The sequence below is a fragment of the Bombina bombina genome, chromosome 3 (genome assembly GCF_027579735.1).
Source record: "Bombina bombina isolate aBomBom1 chromosome 3, aBomBom1.pri, whole genome shotgun sequence".
Lineage (NCBI taxonomy): Eukaryota > Metazoa > Chordata > Amphibia > Anura > Bombinatoridae > Bombina > Bombina bombina.
The window spans coordinates 634,161,916-634,185,420 of record NC_069501.1 but is presented as its reverse complement, the minus strand read 5'-3'; the positions used below and the strand labels follow the sequence as shown (position 1 = coordinate 634,185,420).

Here is a 23,505-nt window from a genome sequence, read left to right as displayed (position 1 = left end):
AGAAGACTTCACTGCCGCTTGATTGAAGACATCGCCCGGATGGAAGAAGACTTCACTGCCGCTTGATTGGACATCGCCCGGATCGGATGAAGAGTTCGGCCCGGCTGGGTGAAGACAAGGTAGGGAGATCTTCAGGGGGGTAGTGTTAGGTTTTTTAAGGGGGGTTTGTGTGGGTTTAGAATAGGGGTATGTGGGTGGTGGGTTGTAATGTTGGGGGGGGTATTGTATATTTATTTAAATGCAAAAGAGCAGAATTCTTTGGGGCATGCCCTGCAAAAGGCCCTTTTAAGGGCTGGTAAGGTAAAAGAGCTTTGAACTTTTTAAATTTAGAATAGGGTAGGGAAATTTTTTTATTTTGGGGGGCTTTATTATTTTATTAGGGGGCTTAGAATAGGTTTAATTAGCTTAAAAATCTTGTAATATTTTTTTTATTTTTTGTAATTTAGTGTTTGTTTTTTTGTAATTTAGTTTAGATTATTTAATTGCATTTTAGTTTAGATATTTGTAGTTTATTTAATTTAGTGATAGTGTAGGTGTATTTGTAACTTAGGTTAGGATTTATTTTACAGGTAAATTGGTAATTATTTTAACTAGGTAGCTATTAAATAGTTATTAACTATTTAATAGCTATTGTACCTAGTTAAAATAAATACCAAGTTACCTGTAAAATAAATATAAACCCTAACATAGCTACAATGTAATTATTAATTACATTGTAGCTATCTTAGGGTTTATTATATAAGTAAGTATTTAGATTTAAATAGGAATATTTTAATTAATAATATTAATATTAATTAGATCTATTTTAATAAGAATGTAGTTAGGGATGTTAGAGTTAGATAGGGTTATTATACTTAATATATATATTATATAATAACGATATTAACTATATTAACCCTAATATAATTAGGGTTAATATAGTTAATATATATAATATAATAACTATATTAACTATATTAACCCTAATATAATTAGGGTTAATATAGTTAATATAGCTGGCGGCGGTGTAGGGGGATTAAATTAGGGGTTAATATTTTTAAAATAGATGGCGGCGGTGTAAGGGGCTCACTTTAGGGGGTAGGTAAGGTAGATGGCGGCGGGGTAGGGGCTCACATTAGGGGGTTATAGATTTAATATAGCTGGCGGCGGGGTCCGGGAGCGGCGGTTTAGGGGTTAATAACTTTATTAGGTGGCGGCGGGGTCCGGGAGCGGCGGTTTAGGGGTTAATACATGTTTTATTGTTAGGATAGTGAGGGGGGATAGCGGATAGAGGGTTAGACGTGTCGGGCTATGTTTGGGAGGCGTGTTAGACAGTACGGGAGATTTTATAACTTTAGTCAGGTTTTGTAGGCGCCGGCAGTTTCTAAAGTGCCGTAAGTCACTGGCGACTCCAGAAATGTGTGCTTACGCAGATTTCTGGACATCGCTGGTTTGTGAGACTTACGGCACTTTAGCCTCTGACGGCGCCGTATATAGGATAGCTCGAGTTGCGAGCTGAAACTGCGGGCGGCGGGGGTTCCCTCGCTTGCGCCGCAAACTACGATCTTTATCGGATCGCGCCCCTGATGTTTATCTTGTAAAAGGGTTAAAGGTACAACTGTGGGCTAGTATCCCTTACTCAATTCTTTGATGCCTCCCTCTAAATTACAATTTATGACAAAATGGGAGGAACATTTGCACTTAGAACTTTCCATTCAGGAGTGGACAAATTTGATAGTGAAGGAAACTTTCTTCTCTGTAAGAGCAAATCTACAAGAGAATTTTATTTAGATCTTATATAGGTGGTATCTAACCCTAGATAATTGGCAATCACAAGCTCTAAAAAGGGCACCAGAGTGCTTTAGAGGTTGCACATCCACCTTCATATGTGGTGGAACTGTCAATATGTCAGGAATTATTGGATAGAAGTGTCTAGGGTACTTAGTGAAGTCTTGAAGAAAGATATTCATCTAAACCCTCATGTAGCGTTGTTACATTATCCAATAAAGGGGATTCTTTGCCCTCATACCAGTTGTGTGAGTTGCGAAAGAAAAGGAGGTTGCACCTCACAAAAAAAAAAAATTATTTTACCCAGGTTAAATCACTGTCGGCTAGATTACAAGTTTTGTCGGTAAAAACTTGCGTTGCTAACGAGCCTTTTTTTTCCAGCGCACACTTTAAACAACGCTGGTATTACAAGTTTTCTGAATGGCTACGTTAGCCTCAGAAAAGTGAGAGTTGAGCAAATTTAGCGCCACTTCTACCTTTAATACCAGCGTTGCTTACAGTAGCGGTAAGCTGGCAAAACGTGCTCGTGCACGATTTCCCCATAGGATACAATGGGGCTGAGCTGGCTGAAAAAAAACCTAACACCTGCAAAAAAGCAGCGTTCAGCTCCTAACACAGCCCCATTGTTTCCTATGGGAAAATACTTTCTAAGTCTACACCTAACACCCTAACATGAACCATGAGTCTAAACACCGCTCATCTTACACTTATTAACCCCTAATCTGCCGACCCCGACATCCTCACCACCTACATTATATTATTAACCTCTAATCTGCTGCTCCGGACACTGCCGCCACCTACATTATAGCTATGAACCCCTAATCTGCTGCCCCTAACATCTCCGACACCTACATTATATGTATTAACCCCTAATCTGCCACCCCAACCTCGCCGCCACCTAACTACAATTATTAACCCCTAATCTGCCGACCGGACATCGCCGCCACTATAATAAATGTATTAACCCCTAAACCGCCGCACTCCCGCCTCGCAAACACTAGTTAAATTTTATTAACCCCTAATCTGCCCCCCCAATGTCGCCGACACCTACCTACAATTATTAACCCCTAATCTTCCGACCCCAACGTCGCCGCTACTATAATAAAGTTATTAACCCCTAAACCTAAGTCTAACCCTAACACCCCCCTAACTTAAAGGGACACCGAACCCAAATTTATTCTTTTGTAATTCAGATAGAGCAGGCAATTTTAAGCAACTTTCTAATTTACTCCTATTATCAATTTTTCTTCGTTCTCTTGCTATCATTATTTGAAAAAGAAGGCATCTAAGCTTTTTTTTGGTTTCAGTACTCTGGACAGCACTTTTTTATTGGTGGATGAATTTATCCACCAATCAGCAAGGACAACCCAGGTTGTTCACCAAAAATGGGCCAGCATCTAAACTTACATTCTTGCATTTTAAATAAAGATACCAAGAGAATGAAGAAAATTTGATAATAAGAGTAAATTAGAAATTTGCTAAAAATGTCATGCTCAATCTGAATCACAAAATATTTTTTTTGGGTACAGTGTCCCTTTAAATCTATTTTTAATAAATCTAAATAAAATTACTATAATTAAATAAATTATTCCTATTTAAAACTAAATACTTACCTGTAAAATAAACCCTAATATAGCTACAATATAACTAATAGTTACATTGTAGCTATTTTAGGATTTATTTTTATTTTACAGGCAACTTTGTATTTATTTTAACTAGGCACAATAGTTATTAAATAGTTATTAACTATTTCATAAATACCTAGATAAAATAAATACAAATATACCTGTAAAATAAACCCTAACCTAAGTTACAATTACACCTAACACTACTCTATAATTAAATTAATTACCTAAACTACCTACATTTAAATACAATTAAATTAAATAAACTAAATTACAAAAAACCCCACTAAATTACACAAAATAAAAAAATAAATTACAATATTTTAAACTAATTACACCTACTCTAATCCCCCTAATAAAATAAAAAAGTCCCCTAAAATAATAAAATTCCCTACCCTACACTAAATTACAAATAGCCCTTAAAAGGGCCTTTTGCGGGGCATTGCCCCAAAGTAATCAGCTCTTTTACCAGCCCTTAAAAGGGCTTTTTGTGGGGCATTGCCCCAAAGTAATCAGCTCTTTTACCTGTAAAAAAAAAATACAATACCCCCCAACATTAAAACCCACCACCCACATACCCCTACTCTAAAACCCACCCAATCCCCCTTTAAAAAACCTAACACTAACCCCCTGAAGATCACCCTACCTTGAGCCGTCTTCACCCAGCCAGGCCGAACTCTTCATCCAATCCGGCAAGAAGAGGTCCTCCAGAGGGTCCGAAGTCTTCATCCTATCCGGGCAGAAGAGGACATCCAGACCGGAAGAAATCTTCATCCAAGCGGCATCTTCTTTCTTCATCCTTCTGGAGCGGAGCGGCACCATCTTGAAGACCTCCGACGCAGAACATCCTCCTTGCCCGACGACTAGACGATGAATGACGGTTCCTTTAAATGACGTCATCCAAGATGGCGTCCCTAGAATTCCGATTGGCTGATAGGATTCTATCAGCCAATCGGAATTAAGGTAGGAAAAATCCGATTGGTTGATCCAATCAGCCAGTCGGATTGACTTCGCATTTTATTGGCTGATCGGAAGATGGTGCCGCTCCGCTCCGGAAGGATGAAGAAAGAAGATGCCGCTTGGATGAAGATTTCTTCCGGTCTGGATGTCCTCTTCTGCCCGGATAGGATGAAGACTTCGGACCCTATGGAGGACCTCTTCTTGCCAGATTGGATGAAGAGTTTGGCCTGACTGGGTGAAGACGGCTCAAGGTAGGGTGATCTTCAGGGGGTTAGTGTTAGTTTTTTTTAAGGGGGGATTGGGTGGGTTTTAGAGTAGGGGTATGTGGGTGGTGGGTTTTAATGTTGGGGGGGTATTGTATTTTTTTTTACAGGTAAAAGAGCTGATTACTTTGGGGCAATGCCCCGCAAAAAGCCCTTTTAAGGGCTGGTAAAAGAGCTGATTACTTTGGGGCAATGCCCCGCAAAAGGCCCTTTTTAAGGCTATTTGTAATTTAGTGTAGGGTAGGTATTTTTTATTTTATTAGGGGGATTAGAGTAGGTGTAATTAGTTTAAAATATTGTAATTTCTTTTTTATTTTCTGTAATTTAGTGTTTGTTTGTTTTCGTAATTTATTTTATTTAATTTAATTGTATTTAATTGTAGGTAGTGTTAGGTGTAATTGTAACTTAGGTTAGGGTTTATTTTACAGGTATATTTGTATTTATTTTATCTAGGTATTTATGAAATAGTTAATAACTATTTAATAACTATTGTGCCTAGTTAAAATAAATACAAAGTTGCCTGTAAAATAAAAATAAATCCTAAAATAGCTACAATGTAACTATTAAAAATAGATTTAAGTTAGGGGGGTGTTAGGGTTAGGGTTAGACTTAGGTTTAGGGGTTAATAACTTTATTATAGTAGCGGCGACTTTGGGGTCGGAAGATTAGGGGTTAATAAAATGTAACTTGTGTTTGCGAGGCGGGAGTGTGGCGGTTTAGGGGTTAATACATTTATTATAGTGGCGGCGATGTCCAGTCGGCAGATTAGGGGTTAATAATTGTAGGTAGGTGGCGGCGACGTTGGGGGCAGCAGATTAGGGGTTAATAAATATAATGTAGGTGTCGGCAATGTTAGGGGCAGCAGATTAGGGGTTCATAGGTATAATGTAGGTGGCGGCGATGTCCGGTCTGCAGATTAGGGGTTAAATAATTTTATTATAGTGTTTTGCGATGTGGGGGGCCTCGGTTTAGGGGTTAATAGGTAGTTTATGGGTGTTAGTGTACTTTTTAGCACTTTAGTTAAGAGCTTTATGTTCCGGCGTTAGCCCATAAAACTCTTAACTACTGACTTTTATATGCGGTAGGAGTCTTGGAGGTAGAGGCTGTACCGCTCACTTCTTCCAAGACTTGTAATACCAGCGTTAGCCAAATCCCATTAAAAAGATAGGATACACAATTGACGTAAGGGGATTTGCGGTATGGAAAAGTCGCGGAAGAAAAGTGAGCGGTACACCTGTACCTTCCAAACTTGTAATACCAGCGGGCATTAAAAAGCAGCGTTAGGACCCCTTAACGCTGCTTTTTATGGCTAACGCCAAACTCGTAATCTAGCCGTGTGTTAGTGTTGTTGTCATTCAAAATTAAAATCACTTAAGTTGAACAGTTAAACTGGAAGGAATCGTAGGGGAATATCCCTGAGGCTGAAAATAAAGCTATCTGTGACCTGAGTGGCTAAACTCCTTCTATAGCGGGAGTTGTATTATTTTTCCTTGCCCTGTTATTAATATATTTTCTGGCAATGCTGAGGTTAAAGCTAACTAAACAAAATATTTTAGGGTAAGTAAATCCCACTGAGTACAGAAGGTATGCGCTACTATCAACTAGATAAAGTGATAGCCTCTAATCCAAAATATCATTTTTAACTGTATTCAAAAAGCTCATTAAAAATTGAGAGACACCGCTCTCCACAAGGACCCCTGACTTGTGTTTCACATAACGCTTTTGAAACGAGCGTCAGGGGTCTTTGTGGATAGCGGTGTCTCTCAATTTTTAAAATATGAGTAACAAACATTTTCTCTGAAGAAAATCTATGTTAATAGAAAACAATAACACTGATTAATCTCCCAGTATGTGTGTGTGTGTGTGGGTGGGGTGGGGGGTTATGAGGGAGAGAGAGATTTTGTATGTCAAATAGCTGCTTGTGTTTATTCAACATCCTATCCATAATTAGCATTTCAATACTGAACATAAATACTTGCAAGCTCAGACCATTTTTATGGGACATGTCCTAGATGATCGTTTTAATAAAAAAACACACACAGCTATTTAAAATACAGAAATAAACATAAATGGTTTCCCATATATTTAATACCTTGCAGTAGGTATAACAAGTCACTTGGAACATATTAATTTGAAACCAATTTTATAGTACAGTGTCTCTTTAAACTTCACGCAAGAGCTTTGTCCAGTAAAATCAGGGCATATGCAATGCATATTGTGAGACTGAAGAAGGGAGAAGCAATGCTCAGAAAGACACAACAACAATGAAACATAATTAAAAATGTAAACTTTAGGATTACTTATTTTAAAGAAATCTCCTATATTAAATATCTTGTTTCAAATACACTGCATAACATCAGGCTTATTAGCAGTCTCTTAAACGGACAGTCTAGTACAATATTTTTATTGTTTAAAAAGATAAATAATCCCTTTATTAGCCATTCCCCAGTTTTGCATAATCAACATAGTTATAGAAATACACTTTTTACCTATGTGATTACCTTGTATGTAAGCCTCTGCAGACTGGCCTCTTATTTCAGTTCTTTTGACAGAGTTAGCCAATCAGTGCCTATAATAAGTAACTCCACAGAAGTGAGCACAATGTTATCTATATGGCACACTTGAGATAACGCCCTCTAGTTTTGAAAAACTGTTAAATGCATTGAGATAAGAGACGGTCTTCAAGGTTATAGAAATAAGCATATGAGCCTTTCTAGGTTTAGCTTTCAACAAAGAATACCAAGTGAACAAAGCAAATATGTTTCTCTGTATACTGTAATATAAACATAATGCCTCACAATATTTAAAATGAAACACCAAGATGGGCATTAAAGAGGTGGGGTGCATTGTCCCCCACCAAAGGTAGCCATTCCTTGCTTTCCCACTCCAGCTCCACCCAACCACACCCACAACACCAGCTGCCCCATCTGGGCTATCTAATAAATTATAGCATGCCATTCTATCACTATAATGAGCCTTACATTATCAGAACTCAAGACACCAAGCATCTATTTTGCCATTATATCAACATGGTAAAAATAAAAAAGCACATAATCTTTTAGAATAATTAGCATGTTACTGTCAACTCACTACATTGCTATTCTAGGCCCACATTTAAATTCATGCAAGTTTAAAAATGCAAAGCATTGTATGCCGCTCAGATAATTCGGTGTTCCCATGTAAAAACCCATGCTAAGCCATAGGATTTTATGATTTAGATAAAGCATGCAGTTTTAAGAAACTTCCCAATTTACTTCCATTATCAAATTGTGCACAGCACACTTTCTAAGGCACCAGCTGCTACTGAGCATGTGCAAGAGTTCACAGTGTATAAGTATATGAGTCAGTGATTGGCTGATGGCTGCCACATGATTCAGGGGGCCAGGAAATTGAAAAAAAAATCTAAATTTGTCAGAAAAAAAGTAAGTGGCATTGCATTATATTTTTATTATGTACTTGTTGTACTTGCAGGGCCACAGAAAGTATACACCAAAAAGTAGACAGCATTGGAAGGAGCCTGCATCAGGAATCCAATAAAGGAAAGATAGATATGACAAGCGCCAAATGGTTGTGCATAGTGGTCATGGTAATTCTTTCACTTCTTAGGACACTGCTGTGAGTGAGAGAGGGGAACAGGGCCTGAAACACCAGATCAGGTGAGGTAGTATACTAACCCACATTGCCCTTCGTGCCCATCTCAAACTGGAACTTTTGTGTGCTCAGAGCTTGTGCTTCTTTGGCACCTCTTGGTGCTGCAGACAGGCCCTACCTGTTATTAGCCATGGCTGCACAGGAAAGGCAGGTGCACACAACAGGTGAAGACAGAAAGAGGGAGGTGGAGGGGCCTGAGCATGGACGTGGTGCCTATTTGTGACATCCGTATGAAGTTCACCATTCTTAGTGGTCTACTTGATGCAGGAGCCTAGTTGTTCAACCATGAATTTACTGCATAACATTATTTTGCAAGACTGCCTGCTGTAAGTAAATTCATATGACAGTAAAATATAACCAACTGATCTTAAGCTACATACAGATGTTTTCTTACAAATGCTGGACTCGTGTTTTTAAAAGCAAGCTCATAATTCTTGGCTAATAAAGTTTAAATTAACACAAGTTATCAAATATAAAGGTGCAACAAGACACAACAGTCCATGAAGGTTCGTTACACTAATACAGAGGACAAAAGTGATAACCTATTCAAAAGCTAAGCAAACGTTGCAAGCATTTAAAGGGACTTTAAAGACATGTTTGTTACATTTTAAAGAGACAGTAAAGTCAAAATTAAACATACAATAATTCAGACAGAACATGCAACTCTCCAATTTATTAACATTCTTAAATTTGTTTGCTTGGTGTCCTGTGTTGACGAGCATCCCTAGGTAGGCTCAGGAGCAACATGGCACTGCTGGAAGCTAGCTGGCGATTGGTGACTGCACATATATGTCTCTTGTCATTGGCACACATGATGTGTTCAGCTAACTCCGAGTAGTACACTGATGCTCCTGAGTCTACTCTTTAACAAAGAATAGCAAAAGAACAAAATAATTTTGATAACAGAAATAAACTGGCATTTTCTTTAAAATGGCTGATCATATGTGAATCATGATAGATTCATTTTGTTTTCACAGTCTCTTTAAAGAGCCATTTTTTGCTTTAAATACTAGTTCTCCAAAGAACTGCAGGAGTTGTTCTTATCAGCCAGTAATCTGATATAACACAAACTTCCTATTAGTTTCAAAAACATTGTAACCTTCTGTAAAGGAGAAATATGTTTGCAGAGTGGCTGGATACTGTTTGTAGGGTGGTTTTAATATGCATGATAAAACATGACTTCTGTGCCAGTCAGTGTTACTTTTAATTCTCCCTTCCAGATCACATTTTGGAGTGGTGTGCTTAAAGTGATGGTAAAGTTTAATGAATTAAAGCCCAGTATTTAAAAATAATCTTAAACACAGGTAAAGTAGAACACACAGGAGTAAGATGCACTTTATCCCTCCCCAAATCACAGGCAGTAATCACCTATGTATGATTGTATAGGAAAGGGAAAAAGGGATTTCAATGAAACGTCAGGGACGTAAGCTCTGAAATTAACCAAGGGGACAAACTTAAAGTTATTGTAAAGTTTAATGATTTAAAACCCAGTATTTAAAAAAAAAATCTTAAAAACAGGTGCACTTTAAGTCATTAAACTTTACTAAGACGCTTCTTTCTTAAAATACTTACCATTTCACTACGGTAAACATACTGCTGATCCTCCGCCCGCATCTCCTTCTGTATTGAGCATATCGATGACGATGAAGAATCCGGCTTCCTCCAATTGCTGCGTGCCCCCTTTGGCTTGTGGGGCATGCAAAGGTTGGAGGAAGCCAGATTTGCCATCGATATGCTCAATACAGAAGGAGATGCGGGCGGAGGATCAGCAGTATGTTTTCCTGTAATGAAACGTTAAGTATTTAAAAAAAGAAGCGTCTTAGTAAAGTTTAATGACTTAAAGTGCACCTGTTTTTAAGGTTATTTTTAAATACTGGGCTTTAAATCGTTAAACTTTACAATCAGTTTAAGTTTGTCCCCTTGGTTAATTTCAGAGCTTACGTCCCTGACGTTTCATTGAAATCCCTTTTTCCCATTCCTATGCAATCATACATAGGTGATTACTGCCTGTGATTTGGGGAGGGATAAAGTGCATCTTACTCCTGTGTGTTCTAGTTTAAGGGGAAAAACTTTGGGTTGCCATGGGGTGGGCCATACAGTGGATGGGGCATACAGGGGTGGAGCTAACAGGGGTGGGAAATAAGGGGCTGGGATGGAGGGCCCTGCAAATTTGTCTTACCCAGGACCCTGCAAATGCTAATATTGGCCCTAAGTATATTGTTTAAAACAAAAGATGCTTCTATTAAAACCATCTTTACTTACATATCATAAAAAAAGATTAAAAAGCATCTTTTTATAAACACGTTTTTTTATAGGGGACGCACCTTCATACATACTATGTCCAACAAGTACATTAAATTGCACTGTTGTGAATGTGCTTGGGCTTAGTGTGCATAAAGGCACATTCCTTATAGAAACCCGGTCATGAAGGTGCAATCTTATTTGAACGTCTTTTAGGCAGATAGCATGTTGTGAGGGAGAAGGTTCACACTTTACAGTTTCAGTACTGTTAAAATCCAGTATAAGAAGCTATCATAAGTGCTTTTAATAGATACCCTTAGGGGCCAATTTAACATTGTGCGGGTGGACATGATCCGCTGTAGCGGATCATGTCCGCTACACATCGATAAATGCCGACAGCACACGCTGTCTGCATTTATAATTGCACAAACATTTCTCGTGAAATGCTTGTGCAATACCGCCCCCTGCACATTCGCAGACAATCGGCAGGGGGTGTCAATCATCCAGATCGTATCTGATTGGGATGATTGCTGTCCGCCACCTCAGTGGTGGACAAGTTAAGGAGCAGCAGTCTTAAGACCGCTGCTTCTTAACTTTTGTTTCCAGCGAGCCTGAAGGCTCGTGCGGAAACTGCAGCATTCGGGGCATTTACAAACAATAAATATAAATTTTGTTAAAAACAATACTTGTAAAATATTTAAAGTGACAATACTGAAATTGAGCAATCATGCCAGTATGCCCATCATATCTAGATACAAATGGTATTCAGATGGTTTAGCAGTGGTGTGGATGGAATCAGATTGCAATATGGTTAATCTCACAGATGTAAATGAGCATTTCCCTTCCATAGTAAACAAAGGGGTCATAGGCAATTTACTGTAACCTAAAAAGAGGTATGAAAGGGCTATTGTATCTGTCAGTTTTAGGAGACCTCCAAGTTTCTATACTGAAAACAGGTACTAAAGGGACATGATACCCAAATGTTGAAGCACTAGAAAGTGTTGTAGCATACCTATAAAAAGATGACTAGAAAATAACATCTGTATAAAGAAAAGGAAGATATGAACTCAACATTTCCTAAGTATTCACACCCTGCTGTAATCAGGATGCTAGTCCCAGGACTGCAAGGAAGCGTGCATCTGGCATGTGCAGGCACAGTCATGTTATTTTTCTATTCAGTTTAAGGAAGTTTACTATGAAATATCATGAGATGACTTCAGCACTACTGATGCTGATTGGCTAATGTTTATTTTATTTTTTTCAACTTGCAGCTGGACAGGAGCTGAAGTATAACTGTTAACAGAGCACTTACAATGGTGAGCTAAAGATAGTGTGAGGTAAAATATCTTCCTTTATTTACATAGAAATGATCAGGTGATATTTTTATGTCAGCTTTTTACAGTTATGGTGCATCACTTTCTAGTGGTTTACCATATCTAATCCATTAGAGCATGTCATTTTAACTCTAGCAAAGCTATGTGTTTAACCCCAGCAAAGGAGTTAAACACATGCTTAAAGTTTTGCATGGAACCCACAGAGCACTTCTTGTCCCAAGTGGAAACCATTGCTGATCAGTAGCGCTAGTCGCTCGACTCAGCTGTGTAACTAGTGCTGCTGATTGGAACAGCGTCAGTTCCCGCTCTGAACCAGCAGTGCTCTGCAGGTCCTGAGTGGTACTTCTACTGTGTGCTTAACCCCTTTGCAAGGGATAAACATACAGTAGTGCAGGGTCATTAGTCTTAAAATTGTTTAGACTATTATGGCACTTAAACACTTTTTGTTAAGGATCTGAAAACTATGCCGCAACTGGGCTTTAAAATTGACTGAAATTGTTTTGAAAATAAAAGCTCTGCAAATCTAGTTACATGCCTCTTCTGCATAAAAAAACGTGTAGGCAACAACAACAACAACATATTCTATATGAGTAAAGATGTATTATAGATTAGTATCTTTCTAATATATTTCAGGTTAATAAAAGGTTATATAAAGATTCTATACCATTAAATTGTAAAGTAAATACAATAACTTCATTTTTGTTGGCTTCATTTTCCTTGGCTTTTTCCAGCAGTCTGGGTTTCAAAGAGTTTGTCTTGGAACGTAACTTCACAGGACCATAAAACACAGAAACAGTCAGCTTTACGGCAAGGGGGTCAAATTGTTCTATCCAAGCCTGCTAAGAACAATAACATTTTAACTACATTTTCATAATAACGTATGAGAAAGCAGTGAATTGTTAATATGAAAGGCAAAATGCATTCCATTTTTTTTCTCGTGTTTTTAAATAACTAGTAATTACGTACATTTGATGATCTATCCTTGTTGCGTACGGGCAAGAACAACTTCAGTACTGTATCGTTTATACTTATTGGCAAAATTTCTCTGAAACTCCTAGGATCCCTTTCAGCTACGTAAACAAAAACAATAAGTTGGATTAAAATAAAAGTTTGATGTATTTCCATTCTTAATAATATAGTTTTAACGCTTTTGTGATACAAATATCACAAATTAAATCAATATTGTAACCACAATGTTGAATGTTTTAAAAGGAATTTTCCACCATACATATGGAAGATCAGGAAAATAAATGTTAAAATATTTCTAATGAAAAAAACTTAAATAAATGTAATTTTAGTTTAATTTGTATTTTGCAGGAAATGCATTGAATTGCTCTATGAAATCTTTTAACATAGATATAATCTCAAGTCTTTGCAAACCCAATTCCACACCAAACAGTAAACAAATAATTAATTTACTTTATTCATAACAAATATATAAAATCTAAAAAAAAATAATAACGTGATTTCAATAACAACCAGAATAGTAAGCTCACCCCTATGATGCCGTTACCATGGAAGGAAGTTCATGGTATTTTTTTTTTTTTTTTAAATGAATTTTTATTCGGTTTTAGAATAAGAGGTAACATTTGGGGACACGCAGGACCCCTGATCTAACATACACAAACAAAAGGATCGGACACGCAGGTCCGGTTGCAATAGCTGTTCAAACATTGATATATCATAGATAAATTGCAGGGAAAGGTAACACTTGGGGACACACAGGACCCCTGTTCAAACATACACAAACAAAAGGATCGGACCCGCAGGTCCGATTGCAATAGCTGTTCAAACATTGATATATCATAAGTAAATTGCAGGGATATGTGGTGAAAATAATTCACCAAGGTGGAACCCTAGTGTGGGCTCTAGAAATAAGGGGGGGGGGAGGGGTGATACTTATAGATTAGATTTAATTCCAGAGACAAGTAATATGCACATTGTGTCTAGTACATACTTTACCCAGCACTTATTGTGCCTAACGCCCACTACACCTGGCCCTCATTACACCTAGCACATGCCGTACCCATCACACATTCGCTGTACTTCACTCATTGTGTTTAGCATAAACCATACCCAGCGCACACAGTTTCCAGCACACAATATACCTAGCACACACTGTGCTTAACCCACATTGTGCCCAGCATACCTTGTACCTAGCACACATCATACCTAGCACACATTATACCCAACACGCATAGTACCTAGAACCTACTGTACCTAGCTAACACTATGCTCAGCACACGCAGTACCCGGCACCCACCTTGCCTGGCACATAGTGAACCTAGCACTCACTGTAGCCAGCACTCATTGCATCTAACGCGCGCTGCACCTAGCACACATTGTACCTAGCACGCACTGTACCTAGCACACACCGTACCCAGCATACACTGTACCCAGCACACACTGTGCCCAGCACACACTGTACCCAGCACACACCTTACCCAGCACACACCGTACCCAACACACATGATACCTAGTACCTGCTGTACCTAGTTCACACCGTACCTAGCACACGTCGTAACCGGCACCTCCCTTGCCTGGCACATGCAGTACCTAGCACACAGTGAACCTAGCACACACTGTACCTAGCACACACTGTACCTAGCACACTCTGCACCCAGCACACACCGCACCCAGCACACACTGTGCCTAGCACACATTGTACCTAGCACACATTGTACCTAGCACACATTGTACCTAGCACACATTGTACCTAGTACCCACTGTACTTCGCTCAAACTGTACCTAGCTCACACCGTACCTAACACACGCCGTACCCGGCACCCCCCTTACCTGGCACATGCAGCACCTAGCACACAATGAACCTAGCGCACATTAAACCTAACACGCGTTGTACCTAGCACGCGTTGTACCTAGCACACGTTGTACCTAGCACACATTGTACCTAGCACACACTGTGCCTAGCACACATTGTACCTAGCACACATTGTACCTAGCACACATTGTACCTAGCACACACTGTACCTAGCACACATTGTACCTAGCACACATTGTACCTAGCACACATCACATCTAGCACACATCACATCTAGCACACATCGCACCTAGCACACATTGCACCTAGTACACACTGTACCTAGCACACACTGTACCTAGCACACACTGTACCTAGCACACACTGAACCTAGCACACACTGAACCTAGCACACATTGTGTTCATGGCATTTTTATTTTCATTATGCCCATTAACATCTGACAATGAACATCTTTCAAGGTACCAAATCTTCCCAACCTCTTCTAAAATATTGTTTGCCACCAACAAAGCATTGGTATATGGTTACACTGTATAAGGTGTACTGTGTAATTATACTATAAATAAAGTTCTTAACAACATCGAAAGGTCTTCTTTCAATGCTACATACGTGGCCATTTTTTATAATATAATGATATGGATAAATTCTGAATGAGTAGTTTATGAAGAAGTGATTCATGTTTATAGACTGATCCACCTACTCGTGGACATTCATAATCATTAACATCTGCATTTTTGAGATTTCCAAACACATATAGTTTGCCATAGAAGGAGATCCAAACCATGTCCTACATTTTGGACACATTACAAACCACATAACAGTAAATAAACCCAACCTGAAGAATTGATCTCAACATTCACTGAGATTTAGTTGAGCATTAAAATGTGATCTCAGAACCAAAACCTTCCTTGTTGCTGATTTGAACTCAGCCACCTAATTACCACTCAATCCACAATAGGGATCTTTTAAAACAATAACTTCAAATTGCTCGAAAGAAAACAATATCCTGTTTAATTAAATTACATATTTATTTAAAGATCTTAAAAGATCTTCATTAAAAGATCTTCATTTTTGAGAGACTTAGTCAGAGAAATCTTGTGGAAGAAGAATATTTGTTACTTGATGTGCCTCCTGCCTACTTGAAATAGCCACACTGGCATCATCTCCAAAGGTTACAACCCACAAGGGACACCTATGGTTCACATCATCTGAACCAAATGTTCTAAAGCCTTTCAGAATTTAAAGAGCCCTGACTGGTGCAAAACTAAGGACAGAAAAGAAGCTTCTACAAGACTGGATATATTTTTTTTTACTAAAAATGACTTATTCTGCTTCTATTTCTCAATTCACAATTTAAACGGACATGGAACTGCAAAAAATATATCATGCATATGAAAGTAGCATTTACACATCTTGATACACTGTATATATATATATATATATATATATATATATATACATACACACACACATATATATATATATTATTTTTATTATTATTTTTTGCAAGAAAGTAAAAGCTGTTTAAAATTAAACTGAAATACTGCTGTATTGGTTTGTACTTCCTACCAGTCATCACTGGCCGATTAGCACAACTGCCTTAACTTTAAGTTAATTGGTGGATTGGGGCACACCTTGGCAAGTATGACAAGAAATCCCTGATTTATTTAAGATAAGAATATGAACTTTATTTTTAAAGTTGACTACAATGACCCTTTAATGTTTCCATTAATAAACTATGATCCCCATTTATGAAGCCATTAATAGGTTGGGTTCATCTGAATGGAATAGCCAGACCACTCGGTGTGTCTCCTGAATAGCCCATTTTGACCCTAAGTTATAAAAAGCCCAATAATATTTGCATTGAGTTGACCACGAAGGCCAACCATCAAATGATAACGTTGAAGGCACAAATTACTCAAATGTGTCTCCAAAGTAAACAGAAAATATATTTTCTCCACTAAACCTAGGGTAGCACTGCACTATGTGAGCCAGAGGTGTACATTTATATTTCCTTTTGTGACTTTTGCAATAAAGCTAGTTTTACTGTTCATATCATTTGTGCCATTTTTTTATTATACAATGATATGGATAGATATTCTGTTCAGGAGCACTCTCCTGCACTTTCTCAATTGGCTAATTGGTGCCCATTGCTGGTGTTCTCATTCCTGCCTCTCTAGCATCCCAGCAGAGACACCAACACATTACAAATGGTCATCAGAATCAACAAATGAAGAGGGTGCACATTTGTAGATTTGTTTGACTTGCTCACAATATCCTGTCTATTGTATGCCAGACATTATTCAAGCCTCCAGTTGTTATCTGTGGTGTTCACAACTTCAAAGTTGCAAAATGTAAAACACTTTTTGGGATGCAGTTTGGGACTCCTCAAAGATGATAACGTTAAAGATAAGCACCATGGCTGCAAAGGATGGTATATCCAGATGAAAAATTGGTTTAATCAATCTAACATGCAAGACTATATTGCAACCTAAATGTAAGGCTTTTATATGGCGTGACAGCTTTATAATTATAATTTGTGCATTAACAGATTTATTTTGCAACTATCATTTGTGCATGAACAAATGATATTAATAAATTGTTCAAAGAAGGGCCACAAAACTAATACAGGGAATGGAGGATTTAGACTATGAAGAGAAGTTAGGCAAATTGTTTACTCTAGAGTAAACTACAGGTGGCCCTCGTTTTACAACGGTTCATTTTACACCGTTTCAGAATAACAACCTTTTTTTCCAGTCATGTGACTGCTATTGAAAAGAATTGAAAAGCAGTGCATTTATTAAAATAGCCAGTAGGTGGAGCAGTCCGCTTGTGTTGCAGCAAAGCCAAGCAAGCTGAAATTAATCAGTTTAACCAGACCTATTGAGCAGATTTCAAAGGAACAAGATCTTCCTGTCTATAAATCAGTCCAGATTGGAATGCATAGAAACAACTGTTTGTAGAAAAATGCAAGTGAAGTCTGTGTTGTGTGATTATTTTATTAGGTTTATAATGCTGTTTAGCATTTAAAGTCTTCATTTCAAAGCTTTAAAAATAACGTATTAGGTGTTATTTATGACAATTTTGAGAGGGGCCTGGATCCTATCTCCCTCTCTTCCCATTGACTTACATTATAAACTGGGTTTCAATTTACAACGGTTTCGATTTACAACCATTCCTTCTGGAACCTAACCCCGGCGTAAACTGAGGGCTACCTGTATATGTAGGCTTACCTGATAAATACATTTATTTCATGGTAGTAAGAGTCAATGGGCTATTACTCATGGTATTCAACTACTGGCCACTAGGAGAAGGCAAAGATCTTTTAATCCCTCCTACCTCTTTGGTATCCCAGTCTAATATATAGCCTAGAAAGGAGAAGTAGAAAGGTAGGAAAGGACAAAGCAGTGAAAATGAGGTGCAAACAAGAATTGACACCAATAAAACTAAATTATAGTGGGCAGGTCTAGTGGACTCTCACCACCATGAAAGAAATTAATTTATCAGGCAAACATAAATTTTGTTTTCTTTCATAAAGGTGGTGAGAGTCCACAAGCTATTACTCCTGGGGTCTAATACCCAAGCTGTGGAGTCAACGAGTAATTGGGCAGGATAATAATTAAGGCAGGCACCTAATTAACAGACACCAAGGAAATGGAGACTGACCTAGTAGAATGGACTGTAAAGTGTTTTGGGGCAGACGTCTAACTTTAGAATTCCTAAGGACTAGGATAAAATGAAGGAACTACACTTTAAGTAAACCATTATAATGAGTCCATAAGATTGCCTTATCTTAATGAAAGGTAAGATAAGGATCCTCACAAGAAATAGCAGACAATTCAGAAACTCTTCTGATGGAAGATATTGCTAAAAAAAACAATAATGTTCAAAACAGAAGCTGAATGTCTAAACCATGCATAGGTTAAAAAAATAAACTTGTAAAGTTCATAAAACCAAATTAAGAGTCCAAGGAGGAATAATTGGTTTGATTACCAGTTTTATCCTGACTATAGCCTGAACAAAGGATTGAATGTCAGGAATCTTTTTATGGTATAAACCGAAAGAAAATCCAAAATGTGACCTTTCAAAAAGCTTGCAGATCCTTATCTAAACCATCTTTTAATAATTGGAAAATTCTTTGAATTTTTAAAGAATGCCTGCAAAAAAACATGTTTCTCTCTCTCTCCAAACTTTGTTGTCAATTTTTCTAGTTACAGGCTTTCGAGCCTTAAATAAAGTTTCCACCACTGTGTCAGAAAAAACTATTTGTATTAAAATTGAGCATTCAAGCTACAGGCCTTCAAGTTGATAGACCCAAGATAAAAAATTGGACCTTGAGAAAAAAGTTTGTGCCGATGTGGAAAGAGCCACTGGGATAACTAAACATCTGAACCAGATTCAAGTTTTGCAGGGCCAAGCTGGAGAGTTCCCGCTTCATCCAAGCTATGATTCTCGGAATCAGAACAGCTGATGAAAAGAAGAAAGTGTGAGGAAAAGACCAAGGAGTTGCTAGTGCATCCACAAACTCTGCTTGAGGATCCTTAGATATGGAAAAATGTCTAGGAAGTTTGTTGTTTATCCATCAGGTCTATCTCAGGAATAACCCATTGTTCCACAATCTGGTCGAAAACTTCTTGATGGAGAGACTATTCCAATAGATGTAGAAATAATTGACTAATGTAATCTGCTTTCCAGTTGTTCGCTCCTGGGAGTGAATCACAGAAACTGTACATAGATTGACCTCTGCCGAAATCAAAATCAGTGACACCTCATTCATTGTTAATGAACTGCGAGTCCCCCTTGATAGATAATAATTTGCTGTTCTGACATTGACATAAGTCTCTCTTTGTAGAAGAAGACAACTCTGAAGGGACATGAAGATTGCACAGAGTTCCAGGATATTTATTGGTAACATCGCCTCCCGATGAGACCAAATCCCTGAACTCTCCTGGACCCCCACCCGAGAGACTAGTGTCTGTAAAGATTACTGTCCAAGAAGGACGCTGACAGAGAAATGGATTGGTGATTAATCTACCAGGATAGAGGTTGTCTTACAGTGGGACCCAAATGATTCTTTGAGATAGTTGATTGTAATCCTTGCACCATTGTGTTAGCTTACAAAGCTAGAGGGTACATATGAAAATGTGCAAAGGGAATATAATCTGAAGCAGCAACCATCAGACATAATACTTCCATACATTGAGCTACTGATGTAAGAGACAGACACTGTAGGTTTAAACATGCTGTCTGTTTAATTTTAAACATAAAAGAGGTTGACTCTGCGGAGGTGCCTAATATATCTGTTTCTGCGCGAGCCTGCAGGCTTGCCATAAACAGAAGTTAAGAAGCAGCAGTCTTAAGACCGCTGCTCCTTAACTGGGCCACCGCCTCTGAGCGGCAGACAGCAATCAACCCGATCGTATCTGCAGGGGGCGGCATTGCTGTCGGCAATGCTAAATGCCGACAGCATATGCTGTCGGCATTCAGCGATTTCTGTCGGACATGACTTGCTGAGCGGATCATGTCAGACAGACATATGATAAATTGTCCCTACTGATTAGTAAGAGACTCCTAATCGTCTGAAATGATTTCACCTTCAGAAGATAAATCTGGGGTGTCTGAGTCTGAAACTACAAGGGCATCTTAAAAATAAAAAACTGTAAGCTTGATTGTACAAATCTTGTATTGTGTCCTTTTTTTTTTTTTTTTTACTTATTTTGAGAATGTGGAATATTCATATTTTTATTAAATTGAGAACACAAAATCCCAATATTCATATTTCATAATATTGCAATCACGATTGTCCGATCGTGTTTTACTTATGATACTGCGATCGCACTGTAGCAGACGTGTTCTATAATAATAGATATATAAATATAAAGATATATATTAATATTAATACAGAACACGTTTGCTACAGTGCGATCACAATATTATAAGTAAAACATGATCGTGTAATAGCCTTTGCAATATTAAGTAACATGCGGCTAGATTACGAGTTTTGCGGTAAGAGGGGTTCGGTGCTAACTTGCACGTTATTGTCACCGCTTACTTCCCTACAGCGCTGGTAATACAGGTTTTCATAAACCCGGCGTTATTAGGCAAGAAGTGAGCGTAGAGCAAAATTGTGCTCCATACCAGATTCCAATACCAGCGCTAATGAAAGCTGCGGTGAGCTGGTTTTACGTGCTCGTGCACGATTTCCCCATAGACATCAATGGGGAGAGCCGGCTGAAAAAAAGTCTAACACCTGCGAAAAAGCAGCGTAAAGCTCCGTAACGCAGCCCCATTGATTCCTATGGGGAAACAAAATTTATGTTTACACCTAACACTCTAACATGAGCCCCGAGTCTAAACACCCCTAATCTTACACTTATTAACCCCTAATATGCCACCCACGACATTGCCGACACCTACATTATATTTATTAACCCCTAATCTCCCGCCCCAATGTCGCCGCAACCTACATACACTTATTAACCCCTAATCTGCCGCCCCAACGTCACCACCACTATAATAAACATATTAACCCCTAAACTGCCGTACTCCCGCATTGCAAACACTAGTTAAATATTATTAACCCCTAATCTGCCGCCCTTAACATCGCTGCCACCTACATCACAGTTATTAACCCTTAATCTGCCGCCCCCAACGTCGCCACCACTATACTAAATTTATTAACCCCTAAACCTAAGTCTAACCCTAACCCTAACACCCCCTAACTTAAATATAATTCAAATAAATCTAAATAAAAATTCCTATCATTAACTAAATAATTCCTATTTAAAACTAAATACTTACCTATAAAATAAACCCTAAGATAGCTACCATATAACTAATAGTTACATTGTAGCCAGCTTAGGTTCATTTTTTTTTTACAGGCAAGTTTGTATTTAATTTAACTAGGTAGAATAGTTACTAAATAGTTATTAACTATTTACTAACTACCTAGCTCAAATAAATACAGATTTACCTGTAAAATAAAACCTAACCTGAGTTAAACTAACACCTAACATTACACAACAATTAAATAAATTACATAAACTAAATACAATTACCTAAATTACAAAAAACAAACAAACACAAAATTACACAAAATAAAAAAAATTATCAGATATTTAAACTAATTACACCTAATCTAATAGCCCTATCAAAATAAAAAAGCCCCCCAAAATAAAAAAAAAACCTAGCCTAAACTAAACTACCAATAGCCCTTAAAAGGGCCTTTTGCGAGGCATTCCCCCAAAGAAATCAGCTCTTTTGTCTGTAAAAAAAAAATACAAACAACCCCCAACAGTAAAACCCACCACCCACACAACCAACCCCCAAATAAAAACCTAATTAAAAAAACCTAAGCTCCCTATTGCCCTAAAAAGGGCATTTGGATGGGCATTGCCCTTAAAAGGGCATTTAGCTCTTTTTCTGCCCAAACCATAACCTAAAAATAAAAACAGAAGTCTTCATTCAGACAGCATCTTATATCTTCATCCATCCAGAGCGGAGTGGGTCCATCTTCAAGGCATCCGGCACGGAGAATCCTCTTCAATCGAAGTCTTCTTACCGAATTAAGGTTTCTTTAAATGATGTCATCCAAGATGGCGTCCCTTGAATTCCGATTGGCTGATAGAATTCTATTAGCCAATAGGAATTAAAGCTGAAAAAATCCTATTGGCTGATGCAATCAGCCAATAGGATTGAGCTTCAATCCTATTGGCTGATCCAATCAGCCAATAGGATTGAGCTCGCATTCTATTGGCTGATTGGAACAGCCAATAGAATGCAAACTCAATCCTATTGGCTGATTGGATCAGCCAATAGGATTGAAGGTCAATCATATTGGCTGATTGCATCAGCCAATAGGATTTTTTCAACCTTAATTCTATCAGACAATCGGAATCTAAGGGACGCCATCTTAAATTACGTCACTTAAATGAACCTTCATTCTTTGTTAGTCGTCAGAAAGAAGAGGATGCTCCGCGTCAGAGGATGGATGTCGGCTCTTCAAAACTGCAAGTGGATCTTCAGGGTTTAGTGTTAGGTTTTCTTAAGGGTTTATTGGGTGGGTTTTATTTTTAGGTTAGGGCTTTGGGCTGAAATAGAGCTAAATGCCCTTTTAAGGGCAATGCCCATCCAAATGCCCTTTTCAGGGCAATGGGGAGCTTAGGTTTTTTAGTTAGGATTTTATTTGGGCGGTTGGTTGTGTGGGTGGTGGGTTTTACTGTTGGGGGTTTTTTGTATTTTTTTTACAGGTAAAAGAGCTGATTTCTTTGGGGCAATGCCCTGCAAAAGGCCCTTTTAAGGGCTATTGGTAGTTTCGTTTAGGCTAGGTTTTTTTTTTTATCTTAGGGGGGGTTAGCTCTTTTTCTGCCCAAACCATAACCTAAAAATAAAACCCACCCAATAAACCCTTAAAAAAAACTAACACTAACCCCCGAAGATCCACTTACAGTTTTGAAGACCGGACATCCATCCTCAACGAAGCCGGGAGAAGTCCTCATCCAAGCGGCAAGAAGTCCTCAACAAACCCGGGAGAAGTCTTCATCCAAGCTGGCAGAAGTGGTCCTCCAGACGGGCAGAAGTCTTCATTCAGACGGCATCTTCTATCTTCATCCATCCAGAGGGGAGCGGGTCCATCTTCAAGGCATCCGGCACGGAGAATCCTCTTCAATCGAAGTCTTCTTCCCGAATTAAGGTTTCTTTAAATGACGTCATCCAAGATGGCGTCCCTTGAATTCCGATTGGCTGACAGAATTCTATTAGCCAATCGGAATTAAAGGTGAAAAAATCCTATTGGCTGATGCAATCAGCCAATAGGATTGAGCTTCAATCCTATTGGCTGATCCAATCAGCCAATAGGATTGAGCTTGCATTCTATTGGCTGATTGGA

At 38.3% G+C, this 23,505-nt stretch overlaps 1 protein-coding gene across 1 annotated transcript in view; it reads right to left on the bottom strand.

Moving 5' to 3' along the window:
* The window catches only part of LOC128652460 (uncharacterized), a 186,002-nt gene that overhangs the window by 27,741 nt on the left and 134,756 nt on the right, over positions 1–23,505 (bottom strand). The window contains exons 7-8 of the mRNA XM_053705398.1: positions 12,808–12,911; positions 12,506–12,677 (exon numbers count right to left, since the gene is read on the bottom strand). Coding sequence (XP_053561373.1) covers positions 12,506–12,677; positions 12,808–12,911 — 276 coding nt within the window. The remainder of the gene's footprint in view (positions 1–12,505; positions 12,678–12,807; positions 12,912–23,505) is intronic.